Genomic DNA, 18,891 nt, shown 5'->3' on the forward strand with positions numbered 1-18,891 from the left:
CTTAAGTGAAAAAATTCTCTATCTATACCTTTTACATGTTCCTTCATGATATCTAAAGTCAAAAATATATTCTTGAGGAAAATTGGTGCCATGTGTGTACCTAAGGAACAGTGAGCAATCATTACATCCACTATTTTTCACGATCTACAGACTGCAAAATAGTAAAGTGTGAAAATATTTTTATGTTTCTTTCCTGGTAGATGTCCGTAGAAGAACAATTTATGAGTACCACAGGGTGGAGCTACAGATGTCAAAGATTACCAATCTCTCAGCTGTTGAAATGATACCTCTTCCAAGTAAGTAAAACATAACATGAGCAGGAGCCAGATCTGGGAAGGACAGCCCCGCCCGCCCAGCAACACATGCACAATTTTAAATACTTTGTTTTATCTGTGGACTTGGAATCATGGACAGATTCATTTATCCTCTCTCAGATTTATTCCAAGATGGATGATGCATTATCCAGTGCATCCTCATGTATCTCAAGTTAGTTTATAGGTATATAGCTCCCAGTAGGTTTTGAATGAAATTTGTGCCAAATCATTTTTTCAGAAGAATGATTATATTGCCTTTAAATTTGTTTCCTCAAGAAAAAAAGAACAGTTTTCATGCTTGCAAGGCAAACACAAATTCTTCTGTGTACTGTGCATCACATCGCAAAGGAATATCCCCAAACATATTTTGCAGTTCATCTGCCTCTTTTGTCCAAGATAAAACTACATTGTTTAGAAATCTCTGGGTTTAAACTGCCAGCTGTACTACTGTGAGAAAAAAACAGAAACAGCTATTTTTCTTTTTTCTAATCCAATTATAGTTCTTGTACACTTTCCTGCCAGTCTTATTACCTGCTTATGTCTGAATGTTAGCAACACCAAGGAACACAGAAGCCAGGGAAGAATGAGATTTAAGGAAATACTTAATAATAGGCAAAAAGATAAAAATTTAGCCATGAAGCTGAATGAACAGATGTGGAAGTGGGAATGCATTTTCAAATGGAATCCTACAGATAAAATGTACCTTTGTGCATACAGTTGTCCAATGCATTGTAATAGGCTGGTTTTAGCATCTTATTTTGGACATGTGAGAACCTGTTGAGTCCCTAAATATGTATTATCGGAAGATGTATCCTTCTTTTGTGCTTTTTATGAGAATTATTTGTGAGACTAATGTAATAATTTGTGTTTGTTTATCTGCGTCCCAGCTTGTCTCCAGTTTACCAGCTGTGGTCCCTGTGTCACTGCCCAGATTGGTTTCAACTGCAGCTGGTGCAGTAAACTCCAAAGGTAAAGAAAAGGATTTTTCTTTTTTGTGTGGGTATGCTGCTGTGCTCAAAGGATATCCAAAAACTTTGCCTATAGGTTATTCAGCACAAAGGGTTGTTATATTTAGGTCTTATATACATGCATTCACATGAACATAAACCTCAATTGTGATCACTAGCAACACATCATTGTCTCATTTCACTTCAGCAAAGAAATTAGGCAAGAATAGTCAAAACAGTTGTTTTGGGATTTAAGCCCTTGTTCTTATTTCCTTAACTCTACTTTAAAATCCTTTTGAAGGAGAACAAGAAGTAGAAATCATAATAAAATTCTTATTTTCTCCCTATATCCCTGGCTTCATCAAAAATAATTTAACCACATGGAGATGTGGGGTGGTAATGTAACTATAAAGACATACCTGTTCTTTTAACAGCAGGGAGACCGACACATCCAAAGAGTCAGTCTTTTCTCTTTTAACCTCTCATTATACTTAGTGGGTACGTTGGGTCTCCTCAGCCTCTCACTGCCACATTGACAAGGACAGTCAAGTCAGTAGCAGGAGCGATTTAGACTCTGTGAAGCAGCTGGAGCACAGACAGCAAAATGGAAAGTGCAGCTGTAGCTTCTCCAAAAAGTTCTTCACTCACTGACCTTCATTGACCTTCATAGCAAGAATTTATTTAACACCAGTTCTCTGACACAAAATGCAGTATCATAATGGATATTTATTGTTGTTGTGTTTTTCAACCCTAGTGATTAGGTTCAGAAATGTTATGTATAAAATGGATGCATAATGAAAGGAGAAAAGGCTATTAGCATTCTAAAATAGTGCAATAATTTGACACCATGTTGAAGAAGTGATAAATAGCTGATGAACATGGTATGGAATTAGGAACTTTGGATCACTTTTATTATGTTTTCTTAAGCTTCAACTCTTGTAGTAAGTGATTTGAAAAGTCATTCTGTTCTCAGGTTTTTTTGCAAAAAACTCTTTTTAGTGGAATTAGAGCTAAATGAAATCATGTCACAGAAAACATATCAAACAACTTCAAGAGTAAGGATACTTGTAGAAAACTGTTCCACGCAAACATGAACAGATCTTGCTTGCTTTAGCCAATTTCTTGCTTTCAAGCATTGCTTGATTCTCCTTCCGTTAATAAATGTTGTAGCACTGAGTTTCTGTTGGCTTTGGTTTGAGCAAGGTCTGTTGCTTTGTGGCCAGTGTTCTCATTTCTGTTTGAATAAACTCAATTATATGGTGAAGTTCAGACCTCTTATGAAGAACAGGCAAACCTTGAGATCCTTTGTGTTTTTCTGTAGTTTCTGAAGAACTGAGTTTCCTGTGTTCTGGAATTGCTGGAAAATCTGTTTCGCTCACTGAAGCACAAATTCACTGTGGAGAACTAAAAGAGTTTTATCCTTCACCTTTAGCAGGAAGCAACACCAGGCATGTAGTCGCACTGTGTTCCCTTCCATGTATTTAGGTGAATTTGTGGCTGCCCCTTCACAACTGGCAAAGTGTAATTTACTGCTGAAAAATAGACAGTCTCAACACATCTATTTCTACTCAATTAAATTTTACATGAAAAAAATCTTGCTTTTTGTTTTGCCTGTGAAGATCACACTGCAATCAAAGATGAACCTACCGTGACACAGTCCTGCGCTGTTTCCCCTAAAACAGCTGGCTCCAGTCTGCAGCACGGTTGTGCCTTTGACAAGCTGCAGCAGATAGACTGAACAGTTTTATTGCTGTTAATTAGCCCATTACTGACAGTAGTGAGACTGTCAGTTCATGCAGGCTGTGTTTGGACATTGTTTGAGTAGCAGCAAAAGCAGGAACTGGAGTCAATTCCTTAAAAAAAGGATAGATCCAGAAAAGCAAACTAAGATTATGCCTCTACATGTGAACTTCAGTAGTTTAAAAACAGTCATACCATCCAATTTGCATCTATAAAGATGAGTGATATTCAGCCGGGTTTAAGCAAATGGAAAATTGTGTATAGAATTATAGAATAGTTCAGAATGGAAGGATCCACTAGAGGTCATCTCGTCTAACCTCCCGCTCAAAGCAGGGCCAGCTGTGAGATCAGACCAGTTTGTTCATGACTTTGTCCAGCTGGGTCTTGAAAACCTCTGAGGCTATGGTCCAGTCCCCTGAAAATCTTAATTTTCTACTAGATTTTACACCTTATTTTTTAAATTGTTATTTCCTCTGGAAACATGGCTTTGGTGGTGATGTCTGCCTCAGGCCCCATTGCCTTTCTTGGCCACTCTCCTCCAGCTTCTGAAATGAGCAGCTTATTTCAACTAATTCATTTCTACAGAGAAACAGATCTGAAATAATAAGTGGATATACATTCTGTGAAAAGAGGTAACTTGCTTTCCAAAATATGAAGACTGAGTATTTCTTTAGTTAGGGTACATTACACTGCAGGATCAGTGTGATCAGAACTCATTCTTGTCTCAGCTTTGACAATTTTCTGCTCCCTACCAGTTCTGGATACTCTCGCCTGCCTTCTGGTCGAGTACCTCTCTTCTTTTACCTTGCTGTTCCTCAGCATGTATATTCATTTTAGGGAAATACAAAAAAAAAGCCTTATTCCATTCTCAGTGGAGATGTCTGGATCACAGGAGAGTACTCAGTATCATTTACTTCAGTACCACATTGTGGTTTTGCTCCCCTCAAAAATAAATTCACTGTGTTAAAATGTTCTTTTTACATGTGATAAAGAAGCACTTACTCAACAAGAAAACCTAACTGTCCTGGTTAAAAATCACAAAGGATGGAAAGTTGCAAGTTCTTTCATCACAGTGCTTCAGCTTTTTCTGTGTGTCACTGCTCTTCAGTCACCAGCCTTGTAAATCAACCTAGACTTTTATCTCCTGTTGTGATATACATAGCTCTGCTGCAGCGGAATAAAATCTGCTTGGAAAAACAAGGGCACAGCATTACATGAAGTATTAACTTAGACATTTCAGAAGTGCCTAGAGTACAAAGAAAATTAATATTTAAAGTCCACTTTCAAATCAGTGCTCACAGGGGTTTTTGAAGTAAGCAGAAGCAGATGCTTAGAACTAATGCCTGAGTAGTGCTTCTGGGTTGCAAAGCTAACTGGACACACTGGTCTGGGAGGTGAGAAACCACAAGCTGTCTCTCTTGGCTGTAGGCAAAGCCCAGGGTGGGGAAGGCAATCAGCCCTTGGTGCAGAAGCCTGAAGATAGTGACAGGTTTCCAGTGTGGCAATAATCTACCAACTGACCTAGTGCTCCAGGTTCTGCAGAGGGAGAATGCCTGTTTGCTAGTGAGGAGACTGTTAGGGAGCAATGAGGGTCAGATATGGCTCTAACAGACAGTGATGTTCCTCCTGTGGAGCCACAGTAGCACTTTGGTACTCTAAAGTGAGATCTCCAAGAGCAGACAGACATCCATGTGGGTAACGAGCAAGCATGTATCCAGCAGGAAACAAAACTCTATACCAATTCTACAACCCTTTTTTCTCAACAAGTTATGACCCCATTTAGTCACAGCAACATTATTCCCAAGAACAGCATCTTGTATTTTTTTTTCCTTGCATAAAATTTAAACCATATATTGAATCATTCACACAACAAAGTACAGTTGTTGGAAAAACAGAAAGTTTATATAAAACCTGTAACTGCACAAGGAAAATTGACCAGCAGAGCCATTGCAGAATAACTGTACTCCCCCATGTGGGCAATCTGTGTTAGAATGAAAATAACTTTATTCTACAACAGTGGGTTGTTTCCTACCTGTAACTTCAGCCCAGCTGCTGTGCAAAGTCTGCGGTCTTCAGAGGGGCAGGTTCTTGTAGGAGATTCAGAGCAAAATCCTCTATTCCTGTCACTCTCTACAAGCTTAAATCACAGTTTCCCTTTTCATAAGTGATCATCGAACTATGCACTCTGAAATCCAGTATGACTTACGTCATACAGTTTCATCATGACTAAAGCAAAGGCACATCATTTTCTTGTGACTTCAGCAGATAGAGGATCCCCCTAGGAGCTAATTTTTTTTTGAACTATGTATGTTCCATAACTGTTCCACAAGTAAAACTGTTCCATAAGTAGAAGAGACTAACTATAAATATGTAAGCTAAGATGGTATCATAGCTTTCTCCTACGCAAGGATCTATGTCTATAAAATGCCAGAAACACTTAACATCTGTCTCATAGTAGCCACCAGTGACTGAAACTTGGATTATTTGCTCTTCATTATCTCTGACTTCCCAGCATGTGAAAACTGGGAGAATTCATTAATGTTAGATCTGTTTATATCATCTTTTCATGCTTCTGAAAATGTTTATATACTTTAGGCACTTGATATAGCCTACATGTTAGAGATGTCATTTTCTAGGAAAGTTTTTGGAAGCTTTAAGGCAACTTTGCCGTTATTTTATAGGTTCAATTTGTACAACTTGCTCGCATTACTGAAATAGTGAGTTCTCTTGGAAATATTTGAAGTTAATTGCCCAGGAAATAAATTGTGTTTTTTAACTCTAAAAGAGTTGGCACTGAAATAGAGTGGAAATATGATGCTTAAATGATCAAGGAATTTTTAAAAGCCACCTTTATAAGAAGTTTTGAAAAGATTTATGTTCAGATTCTGTAGATATTGATGTTTTTGTTTTGTTGAACTTCAGGTAAGTCTCAGATTTCGGCAGTGAAGTGATACTGATATTTCAGTGAGTTCAGAAATAAGCAGACAAAGACCACACTCTTGCAATCTGTGCATGCCGGAGACTCAGGTTTTGAATATGTCTCATGCTTCACTTCATTAACATAGGATAAAAATACCTCCCAATCCTCACAACATCCCTCAGGTTTAGCGTAGTACTACCATCCCAACACTGGAGATAGGGAACTGGAGTACTGAAGGACTAAGGGCAAGAGCTGCAAACAGTTTAGATGGTAGTTTTATTCAGCTGTCACTGTTGGTACCTATATTCAAATTTTAAATCCTTGAAACTGCCTGCCTTATGCTAAGGGCACCCAAAAGCCTAATGACTAGATCCACAAGGGTGTTTTGCTGGCCGACTCACTTAGGTTTTCAAGGGAAGTTATGCAGAATAGGAGAGCAGTACTAAAAGTGTCTTTTCACCAAACTCTGGACTTAAATATCTAAGACCGAAAAGGTCTCTAGGGCTCAAACACTTTGTCTGAGGAAATACCTACAGCTGCCTGAGTTTAAGCAGGGCTCGGTAGTGAAGTCCCTGAGCTCCAAGAAGCTCCTCTACTCATTATGTGTGACACTGCCCTTTACACAACAGTCTCACAATGATCAGAGAATCCCCTGAGGCACAGGAGGTAAGCAAATGTTGGTCCTCTGAACCCAAGTCACCCCTGAAGGGTGGCCCATTGGATGTCGAGGTGCTTAAGCTTGAGCACTGAAATTCATACCCCCTTCTATGGTTCCAGCTCAGAGCAGCTCCGCTACCCTTAGGCAGTGGCTGCCCAGAGACTCAGGGTCAGCTCCTGCCACTGCTGTCCGGGCAGCCCTCCTGGGGGCTTTCCCGGGTCTGCAAGGGAAGAGAGATTCAGCTTTGGGAGTCCCAGTTCACAAAAAGGTCTTGCTCATGTTATGTGCTTAAATGCATTTTTATCCTTAAGAGTCTCTGTTTTCCAGACTATGCATTGAATAACCAGGTTTGAAATCATACCAGTTTATGGTATTGACCCATGGAGTGCAAACCCCCAGTTTGAAAAGTGCCCTGGAACAGGCTGCACAAATTCCCATGTTGGACTTTCTGTGTGTAGTAATGAGCCAGGACACTCCATGCACTCTAGGCAGAGTTATTCTGCCCATGTGCGTGTGCACAGCTCCCAATGCTTCTTGTACTCTTAAAACAATCCTGAGCTAAAAAGATGAAAGAATCCCATTTGTGATACATTTCACTTCAGTGCTGAATCCCGTATGCCAGCAACAGCACTAGTTATGTAAATGAAAAGGTTACAGCTGTTTTTTATGGAATGTGTTCTGAGCAAAGTGAAAAATCAGAAATGTGTCTGGGAATAGTAGCAATAATGTGATTTAAGTCTTGATACTTCTAATCTTTTATTATGATAATCCCTGTTCCCATCTAAGCAGGTAATAAAGAAACAAGTTGTTTTGCATTCCATGCTGATTAGCTGGAAAGCAGGGAAGGGAAAGTCTTCAGGCACTTGTAGTTCTTAAGAAAATATTTTACAGTTGAAATATGAAGTGACAGTTTTCCACAGTGCTCTTATAGTAACTGAGATAAAAAATCGTTACCTGTTACTTGTCTTCGGAACTTCTGGGCAAGCTTCAAATGTCTTGTTTGTTTATTCTTCCTTTAGAAAGTACTTGGAAACATGTTTAGTTAACTTTCAAATCTGAGTTTATATCTGGAAATTTTTAATATCAGGAAGACAAAAAGGGTTAGTTTTTTTGTTTGGTTGTTGTTCTGTATGTCCCTCCTGACAAGACCTATTTTCATAAAAACTGTGTTGAATCAAATATTGTAGTATAAATAACAGTCTTATGTAATCTAAAATATTTATCGGCTGAGCAAAGCACCATCCATACAGAATTACAAAAAAAGCACAAAAATAAATATCATACTATCTGACTACATAAAATGCCTGATTTACAAAAGAAAATAATTAAATCCAAATAAGAAAGATAGGGTCTTTCTCCACACATAGCCTACTGTTTGGTATCCACATTTCCCTCATCTTTTATTTGATAGCTGACACCATAACAAAGGTTGTAGATTCCATTACGGAGCAGAGAAAGGCAATGGATGAGATCAGGACCAAAAATACTCATCAGCTGAGAGCGCAGATACATTAGCTTAATCTTGCAGTGAACATGTAGTGAACATCTCCTGTTGTGACATGCTTTGGTCTAAGCCTTTCAGCTTATTTTACCAAAGCTATGAATTTCTTAATAAATAAATAAATAAATCTGGAAATCCAGACGTTTTTAATTCAGATGTTATAAATACACTCCTCAAAAGCTCTGGGAGTTCTTCTTACACGAAGAAATTACAATGAAGGCATAGAACTGAAGTTACTGTTGGTTTGATGAGTGAGGTAACTGCTTGGGCATTGCTGTGCAAGGTGGCAAAACACTTAGTACAGTGCAAGGAAGGAAGTTTTAACTTGTGAGCCTGAAAATATTTTTACTCCTGCCTCTAGATTCATAAGCAACCATTTGTAGAGCTCAATTTTTATTCATAGAATCATAGAACCATAGAATAGTTTGGGTTGGAAGGGACCTTTAAAAATCATCTAGTCCAACTCCCCCTGCAATGAGCAGGGACATCTTCAACTAGATCAGGTTGTTCAGAGCCCCGTCCAACCTGACCTTGAACGTTTCCAGGGATGGGGCATCTGCCACCTCTCTGGGCAACCTGTTCCAGTGTTTCACCACCCTCATTGTAAAAAATTTCTTCCTTATATCTAGTCTAAATCTACCCTCTTTTATTTTAAAACCGTTACCCCTTGTCCTATCGCTACAGGCCCTGCTAAAAAGTTCGTCCCCATCTTTCTTATAAGCCCCCTTTAAGTACTGAAAGGCTGCAGTAAGGTCTCCCCAGAGCCTTCTCTTCTCCAGGCTGAACAACCCCAACTCTCTCAGCCTTTCCTCATAGGAGAGGTGTTCCAGCCCTCTGATCATTTTTGTGGCCCTTCTCTGGATCCGCTCCAACAGGTCCATGTCTTTCCTGTGCTGAGGGCTCCAGAGGTGGACACAGTACTCCAGGTGGAGTCTCACTAGAGTGGAGTTGAGGGGCAGAATCGCCTCCCTCGACCTGCTGGCCATGCTTCTTTTGATGCATCCCTGTATACAGTTGGCATACATTGCTGGCTCATGTCCAGCTTTTCATCCACCAGTACCCCCAAGTCCTTCTCGGCAGGGTGGCTCTGAATCCTTTCATCCCCCAGCCTGTACTGATACCAGGGGTTGCCCTGACCCAGGTGCAGGACCTTGCACTTGGCCTTGTTGAACCTCATGAGGTTCACATGGGCCCGCTTGTTGAGCTTGTCCAGGTCCCTCTGGATGGCATCTCTTCCCTCAGGTGTGTCAACCACATCACTCAGCTTGGTGTTGTCTGTAAACTTGCTGAGGGTGCACTGGATCCCACTGTCTATGTCATTGAGGAAGATATTAAACATTACTGGTCCTAATACGGACCCCTGAGGGACACCACTCATCACTGATCTCCATCTGGACATTGAGCTGTTGACCACTACCCTCTGGATGCGGCCATCCAACCAATTCCTCATCCACCGAACAGTCCACCCATCAAATCCATATCTCTCCAATTTAGAGAGAAGGATGTTGTGGGGGACAGTGTCAAAGGCCTTACAGAAGTCCAGATAGACGACATCCATAGCTCTTCCCTTGTCCACTGATGTAGTCACTCTACCATAGAAGGCCACTAGGTTGGTTCAAATGCTCACTTTTAAATACTTCCTGGTTTTAACTATTTGAGGGTTTAATTTTCCTTGTTTGTTTGCTTTAGGGATAGTGCATGTTTCATTTCTAAATTAAAAGATGGAAGACTTGCTGATTTATACTCAGGCTGTTTTTATCCCAACACTATTTAACTGACAGTAGTGTGCTGTTATTACAAAATTTGCCATAGTATCTTAGCCATTGAATTACAAAATTTAAAAAATGAGGCATTTGTATGGATTAAGTGAACCACCAGAGGGAGCATATATAATCCAATCAGTGTAATAGATTCATATACAAATGACAACTAAAATCTCATTTTAAATGCTTTAGAAGGGCTACAGGTTTAAAATATAGTGTATTCTGTAAAATATATTCCGTTCTATCAATGTGCATAGCTTCATGAATTTGCTGATCATATTGCTGCTTCAGGCGAAGCGAAAGAAATGTGCCCAGATTCTGCCTGTGTATAGCATTTGTATTCCACTACAGCAGTTCTTTATGCTGGAGTGGTTTTATATGAAAACATGGCAGAGACCTAACACCTGGGTCTTAACAAGCAGGTAGTTCAATTAGGTCAAATTTACCCTGTGATAAATGAAAAGTAATGTCAGTACTATTTTTCTAACTTGTATACTGTTTCTTTGCCAATTACGGAGCAATCATATTGAAAATCTGAGAAGCAGAAATTCTGGCGCTTTGTCAGAGTTTGCTCTGATTAAAATGCAACATATTTTTCTTCTGTTTTAGAAGTTGTGTTGAGACAGCAATTGGTCTTTTTAATCAAGTGCAACAAATGTGTCAAGAATGAAGGTGTAAATTTGTCAGCCCTGATACATTACTGATAAGAATGATACGATAACTAGATCTATACTTTATTGAGCAGAAAATTGCTCCACACCCAACTTCTTCAAACCCTTTCCAAGCTGCTTGCTTTTAATTTGACAAGCTAATTTGAACGCATGAATTGCAAGAAACTGTTAGGAAATTAACATTCAATAATTGAGAATTTTGTATGCATAGCAAGCCTGATGGGAGTAAAGCAAGAAAAGAAAGTAGCATAGAAGTGCTTAATGAACAAAGCATTTTCTCAAACCAGAGTGAGCCTAGTGATGGTATTGTTTGATGAAAGAAGCCTCACAAGATCATAGTAATAGATATTCTCAAGTGAGATGACAGTTCTGTTTAGAAGACAGTGTAAGCTTCACTGAGCCTGAAGGTACATTTAAAAATACATAACGGTAAAGATGTACATATCAGTAAAATGTACATAACAGTACATTTTAAAGTACTGTTAAGGAACGTAGATGATCCTGAGCTCTTAACATGTTTTTATTGAAAGTTAGCCTGCAGCCAGATGAATTAACTTTTTGCTGAGATTGATACATGGATAAATAGCAGATAAATAGCCTTTCTACATTTTTGGATAAGTTTGTGGAATTTGTTAGTAGCTGGATTCCATGGAATTATTGTGGAATTTCTGTAATTCCCCTTGAGCGCAGATTGTCTGGAACAATTCCTATGATTAATACAAATAAACCTAAAAAGTTCAGTCTCTGAACAGAACTCTAGTGAAGGTGTAGTAGCTCTCAGAGGCCTAGGACATGTCAGAGCAAGATCAGCCAATTCACTAGATACTGTGTGGGACCCACTAGAGTGGAATCATCCCCTTGCATGGTGCAAAGCTGATATCTTAAAATGGACACATACCACCTGACAGCTATGTGGAATACTTTTTCAGGGCAAACACCTGAGCTTTTTCCTGCACTAGTAGAACTTTGCCTTATGAGCTTCATTCCTCGAGTTTCCTTGCTCGACACGTTCTTCTGCAGTGTCCCCCGTTTTGCTCACTGATGTTCTCAGCAGCCCCAAGCTAGAGAATAAAACTATCCCTATCCTACCATTAATAGATTTGATATCTACCCAACTGAATTTGAATCCTGCTTTCATACAGAAACTAGTCAGTTTTCTTACAGCTGCAGCATTAGTCACACACTTTTGCATACGTATGCCTTGCTTTGTTTTCCTGAATAACTCAGAACAACATGAGGACAACAGTTATGCTCATAACTGATGCAGATTTTTAAGAAATGCAAAAATGGGAAGAAGATTGCTACAATTCTCATTACTCTGAAATCCTAATCTTTCTGTTGAAATATTTTCTATGAAATCCTGGACCTGAAGACTAGGAAGCATTTTGAAGTTTCTTAATCTAGATATAAACACAGTGATTTATTTAAGCCACATCACTCACACTACTCATACTGTATATTTGTGTTTCTCACCATATCATTTGCCTTTCAAAATTTGAGATTGGTTTCACTAGTTAGTGGTTCCCTTGCCAGAGATGTTGCTGTGTCTTCTGGAGCTTAGAAACTCTGTTCATTATCCACTCTGCAGGTTTCTGTGGTGTCCAATTTTGCAACACAGCTTGGCCAAGACATAGATATCACAGTCAATACAAAAAGGACCGCTGCCTGGACTGTTTTAAGACCTTAATGCAAAGTCTGTCTCATGTAGGTCTATCAAATATGTCACATTCCCAAGGTGTTTTATTATAAATGCAAGAAGTAGTTATCAAAGATACAGAGGACAGTTAAGCGCTTAAATCCCACTGAGAGGAGGGAAAGTAGACATCCATCTGTTTTTTATACCTTTGAGAATATTTGCTTTTGCTGATTAATTTGGAAGGAAGATCACAAAATCTGTGTTTAATTTCCATGTTTAATTTCACAGATGTGCCTAAGATGCCATAGTGATAAAACACTAGATAAATAGATAGGTAGCACAGCTCTCTTCTGTAGAAACTTCTTCTGCAGTTCTTTTACATACTAGTAACTTTTTATTCTTCATTTATTGTATTAGAACAATAAGACAAAACCCCACTCAGTCTTTGATGAACCATTTACATCTAGAACTGCAACTTCTGTGCCAGCCATAAATCTTTCAAATTGCAACAGAGTTGAGTTCAAACTTAATTCCACATTGTTTGTTTATCCTGAGTGCTATAGCCACAATAGTGGATATTGCCTTGCTCTATTAAACAGACATTCACTCTGGGATTAAACAGTCATTTGCTGGCAGAACTGCACCACGTTCAGTCACACAGCAGCCCCAAATTCTTTTCTGTTTGGTTTCATTTTTATCTGTTCATTTCTTACATTGATAGCTATTACCAGAAAGTTTGGATTCAAACATATTGCTGTTTCACTGGTGAAAGATGACACTTGCCTGTGAAAGGGCTCCACAAACAGATGCTTCAGAATGCAGTTTATATGTACCCTAGACATTTTAAGAAACTTGACTCAGACTTCTGGTCATCGTTCTATGCCATGTGATGGGCTTTCTCAGGACTGAGTTTCTATACCAGGCACTATAGCCTAGCTGATTCCCAACTAAATGGCTCAAATGGTGGTCTACAGTAACTATTAGACTTTAATTGTATAATCAGAAGAGTGCAAGGAACACATCTCAAAGAAAACAAGCTTTCCCGATAACAAATTAAAAGATTTATACTTAGCAACATGCTCATGCATTACACTGGGTAAATGAAGTATAATGCAAAACACTTAGGATGTTAATTTGCATGGTACGGTAATGTGAAATACAGGTAGATAATGATTAGGTGAATACAGAACAGAAATGAGAACAAAGAGAAAAAATAAGATAGTTATTTAAACACAAGAGTAAAGATTACTTCAAAAACACTAAGGGGGAAGTTAGCAGATAAGACAGAAATTTTACCTACTTTACCTGAATTCAGAGGCAGAGCTTCAAGAAGGTTTTGACATCTGCAGACAGGAACCTCCTCTGTTTGAGCACAGGTTCAAAGACAGAGAAATGAGGTCAGGGTCTCAAACTTCCTTTAATTGTCTCACTATAATATATTTTAACCTAACATAATCAGATATCAACATATCATCGTGTACAGCGTAGTTTTTACCCTGCTTAGATTGTCTTCTTCACACTCTAGCTGTTTCTTCCACTTCTTGTGTGTGTAAAGTCCTACTCATCTCTTTTTCACCCCTCTGAAATTTGCTAACTTTTCCTTAACCTAACTAACATTAATTTGTCTGGAAGAGTTACCTTTATTTGCTAAACTACTGATATTTTTATCCACTTCTCTCTCTGTTGACTATCATATATAGGTTTTTATATTATTTTATGCTAACTACTATTCCTGTGCTACTAGAAGAGTTAGAAGTAAATTGACGGGTCTCTTCCCCTAATGAAAACAGTGAATTCTGAAATAGTTCATGGTCACTACTCCTGAAACCGAGTATGGGAGGATATGAGGAGTTTTGACTTTGGAGAGAAAAACCCTTCAGAGTTCTAATATGGAAGCTAAGGGAAAAAAAGAAAGAAAACATAAGTAGGTGCTTAGTTTCTAAAGAGAGCAGTTAGGCCCTACAACAGCAGTTCTCCCAGTTTATGAGCCAAATATATAAGCAAGGTACTCCTAATGAAATGAATTAGGGTTTGTAGTCCTAACTGAATTCTTAATCGTAAGTACTGAAACAGGTTAGTTCCATTATCCATAGTTCTTCATTTTGTAAGGGTTTTATGCATCGCTATACATAGAGCAGTTCTACTGCTGTTTTGTGGTTTGTCTTACCTTCTCTTCCAATGGACTGAAATAAATCAACTTTACTGCTTACAACAGCTGGACAACTTGGGAATTTTTTTCTTTTCCAACAATGATGTATTAGAAAATACACAAATTTGACCAACCCAAGCTATGATTTCAGGACAATTTGTCAGATAAATTCAGTTACAGAAAAAGCTTCATTAATGGATTAGCAAAAATAATGATTGTGCAGTAGGTGCATTTTGTCCAATAGGCCCTCTTGGCAGAACATTAATTTAGTGAGGAACAAGGATTCAGATTTCTTCCCTTTCATGTGTGAGATGAATTTAATTTGTAGCTCCTGACTCCTTCCTTGACTGTCAGAAAATGGTATGTTCTGAGAAATGAGTTGCTGTGTATCTTTTATCAAATACTTGAATGTTCATGAGACTATATTACAGAACCCAGATACCACCTCCCCATTGTATCCCAAATTGTTGGGCTAGATAATCATTTTCTCAACTGCTCCTTTCTTTCCTTATTCCAAGTGTTTATAAAAAGTGAAAGAACAGAAACTGAGAACAAAGCATTTCAGAAGACCTCCAAGTTCAGGACAGAAATTCTGGACACATCTGTGGAGACAGGCAGCCCAGGTTATCACACGTGACTAGGATACTTTATAGGATGAATGTTAATGTACTTTTGTGGAAGCATTAGTTTTCTTCCCTTCATATAAGAATCCAACCCACTGCATTACTGTGGAGAAACCTGTCTTCCACCAATTTTGCGACTCTCACTCTTCATTTCCTCTGCTCTCATTACAAGTGAAATAAATAAAACAAGAAATTGAATAAATCAAGTATTTTTTTAATGGAATCAATCAAGATTTTTTTAATTGAAAGTTTTTGCACTATATCAAATTTTCTTTTTCTTTACTTTTTCTGTTTCTCTGGAATATAATGCAGAATGGCAGTCCCAGTCAGATTTGTTTAATGGTCAGTTCAGAGGTTGTACAAAACAGTCACTTGTACAGCTGTAGTTCATCTTCCCATACCAAATATTTTTTGACATAGAATTACTTGCAAATTAAACAGAGCCTGGGAAGCTTCCTGGGCATTGGAAAATTATTGTCTGTGCCATTAAATAGTTGTGATGTTCCCTGATGTGATTTCAGTCCCTGCCCAGGAGCACTGTCCAGAACAGTTCCCAGGCATGGTGCAGGAGCTGGACTGTTCCAGGGATTATTCCTAGTTGGCAGTTTATGTGCAGCCTCCTTCTTTTCAGGGTTGAGAGAGTTTGCTTGTTCAGGCATAGGCCGTTCTGTGCCAGCAGTCTTCAGTGCCAAGGAACATTTCTGGGCATGTTTATTTTACTAGTATAGAAACAGCCAGAATGATCACAATAGTCTTAACTGCTTTCCAGAAGCGCTAACCTCTTATGGTGGTACTCCTCAATATAACTTGAGTATCACTGAAATCATATTTGTCTCGTAGCCTCCTAGATATCACTCTTTAAGGAAGGGCCATAAATGAAAAGTCTCTTTTTGTTAGCATAATATTTTTAATTTTACATATTGCTATACACACACTCCTATGTAATGTTGCCAGAAATTTTTATTTAGACAAATCTGAAATCCACATGTCTCTTCATAAAATTTGAATAATCAGAGATTAAGACCTGCTAAGGCAAACTGTACAATTTCTCAACATAGTCTACTGATTCTCTATAGCATATATATTTTATCAGTCTTTCTAGTCACCTAAGCAGTGGGGACTCTGTAACATTTCCCTGTAGGAGGGATTCCCAATTTCAGGGAAATAAACAAAGTTTTCTCAATATTCTTCCTAAATATCAAGGCTTTTCTGTGCACCATTACATCTTTAGTTCCCCCTCTATTCAAGTCTGTTAACTCTTCCAATATCTGCATTATCAAATAGCATTAATGAAACCACTTGCTTCCCACTAGATATCACAACAAATATTAATACGTACAATTAAGGAAGAAATTGATGAGCCCCAACTGTTCTTTAATTCTTTGGTAATCTGTTTTGCAGACTGTTCTTGCTTGACTCACTTTTAGATAAAAAATGAGATGGAAGTAGAATACTAATTTGGGAAACAAATAACTTTCTGAACTTTAAGTTCGTTTGAACATAACCAGTTACAGGATGATTCATGTCCTGCTTTTCTTTTGCTCTCTAGCTGAAGAATTCACTAAGCCTTTACAGCAGGTGCTTTTCTTAACCCTAATTCATCCATACTTTCCAGAAATGCAGTAGTATGAATATGCAGTTTCAAAACTGTGTATGTTTTTTGTGCAGAATGCTCTCCTGTTTTGTTGGCATACCTTTATAAGCATATAAACATTGGCTTAGGTAGAGTCATTTTAGCACATTATGCCTCCTTCTCCTGTCATAGCTCCTGCTTCCTTTGACTTCCTACTCTTTTTAGAGTTGTGAATGAGATATAACAGGAGCAGTAATCTAGCCCAACCAAAACATCTCTGCACTTCTCTTTCTAGCAGCTCAGACACTGATGCCCACTGAAACAGCCATGTTATGTATTGTACGATTGCTGGGGGTTCATGTGTGATAACAGAAAGGTGAACAGTCCTATTTCATACTATCTCTAGGCACCAGGCCACTTTCATCCTGTCCCAAGGACTCTACTACTTGTGTCGTGGTTTAACCCCAGCCAGCAACTAAACACCACGCAGCCGCTCGCTCACGCCTCCCCCAATCCCAGTGGGATGGGGAGGAGAATCGGAAAAAAGTAAAACTCATGGGTTGAGATAAGAACAGTTTAATAACTAAAGTAAAATAAAATATAATAATAATAATAATTTAATAATAATAAAATACAATAATAATAATTTTAATGAAAAGGAATATAACAAAAAAAAAAAGAAAACCCAAGGGAAAAAAAACAGTGATGCAGAATGCAATTGCTCACCATTTGCTGACTAATGCCAGAGCAGCGATCTACCCCTCCCAGCCAACTCCCCCCAGTTTATATACTGGGCATGATGTTCTATGGTATGGAATATCCCTTTGGCTAGTTCAGGTCAGCTGCCCCAGCTATGCTCCCTCCCAGCTTCTTGCACACCTGCTTGCTGGCAGAGCATGGGACACTGAAAAGTCCTTGGCTTAAGATAAGCGCTACTTAGCAACAACTAAAACATCAGCGTGTTATCAATCAACATTCTCACACTAAATCCAAAACACACTATACCACTTACTAGGAAGAAAATTAACTCTATCCCAGGCAAAAGCAGGACAACTTGTTAATGTTATCAGTGATTTTTTTATAAAGGAGCAAAATCCCAGTAAAAGTATATGAATAAAAAAGGGACCTTGGCCAATGCATGAATGAGATCTGTGCCTCGGTGTACGCCACCCGAGACCTGATGTTTTTCAAAATCATTCCCAGTTCTACAATTCATATATCTGGGAGTACTATGGGAAGCATAGGAGCTGTGAATTAGTGTATGCTTGTCTGGTTTTCAGAAAATCTGGGCTTAACTCTAGGTTCTGTTACAGAATTCTGTGTTATGTCAGCTGATCATTTCATGTCTCCTATGTTCTATTTCCTCATCTCTAAAGTGGAAAAGGAAATATTTTCTCCAAAGATGACCTTCATATTTTTATTTTAAAAACAAGAGACAAAGCAGTGGGTATGTGAGGCTAACTGTACTGCTGAGGTTGTCAGGGTAAAGCATCATAAAGCAGCTTTTAAAATATGGCTGGCCACTCACTTTTATTTATTTAACCAGAAGGAAATATAACATGTAATATTGGAAAAAAAAGGTGTAAGATCACGGGAGCATCCACCCTAAAATTGAAGAGATCATTTTGGATATTCAAAGATAGAAAAGAGTTCAGATAATCATGTAAAGGTAAGAAAGGGGGGTTAATTGTGCTAGTTAGGATCGCTAAACAGAGTGTAAAGTATACCCAGAAGTGTTTCAGAGCTCTTTGCCTTGAACCCTGAGTAATTATTTGTGTGCAAAACAGGTAGCAAGGCCAACAGATCAGAATTCTCCGCTAACTTCTGTTGCTATTAGCTCTTTATACCCGCTTTGTGCAGGTATAAATGCACAAAGTCAAAGGCAGTGGAGAATGTAATCTAGTATCAGAGACTAATTTCAGTGTGGCTCCTTCCCAGAGAACACATTTGATTGTTATTATTTTCTGCTGATTCTGTTGGAAATTCTGATACCATAATCCCATAAATTTTACTTTAGGGGCCTCCTCTTACACTTTCTTTTTCCTTCTAGTTATTTAAAGCAGAGCCTTTAGCAAAAGCTTCTTTTTTATTCTTTATCTGCTTTTCAGCATATTTCCTTTGTTGTTGTAACTGACATTAAGATTATAGAAAATATCCTCCTATTCTTCTTTAATCAGAACTCTGCCAAGTCTTACTTTAATTGGGTTTTTTTTCCTTTCTTTCTAGTTGAATTGGAAATAAAATTTACTTCTTTTAGCCCACTTTTATTCTTAGGCTCTTCCAACAGCAAGAATTCCCCATGGGAGTCCTTATTTCCTACTGCCTATTCACATGTTGTGTCAGAGTTACAAATATCATCTTACTCATGTTCATTCTTTTACTGTAAAATAACAGCT

At 38.4% G+C, this 18,891-nt stretch overlaps 1 protein-coding gene across 2 annotated transcripts in view; it reads left to right on the forward strand.

Annotated features, from left to right (window-relative positions):
- The window catches only part of PLXDC2 (plexin domain containing 2), a 285,028-nt gene that overhangs the window by 225,837 nt on the left and 40,300 nt on the right, over positions 1-18,891 (forward strand). For both annotated transcript variants that reach the window (XM_050892239.1, XM_050892240.1), the window contains 2 exons: positions 201-296; positions 1,202-1,283. In XM_050892239.1, the coding sequence (XP_050748196.1) occupies positions 201-296; positions 1,202-1,283 (178 nt within the window). The remainder of the gene's footprint in view (positions 1-200; positions 297-1,201; positions 1,284-18,891) is intronic.

The sequence above is a fragment of the Gymnogyps californianus genome, chromosome 2, assembly GCF_018139145.2.
Source record: "Gymnogyps californianus isolate 813 chromosome 2, ASM1813914v2, whole genome shotgun sequence".
NCBI classification, from domain to species: Eukaryota; Metazoa; Chordata; class Aves; order Accipitriformes; family Cathartidae; genus Gymnogyps; species Gymnogyps californianus.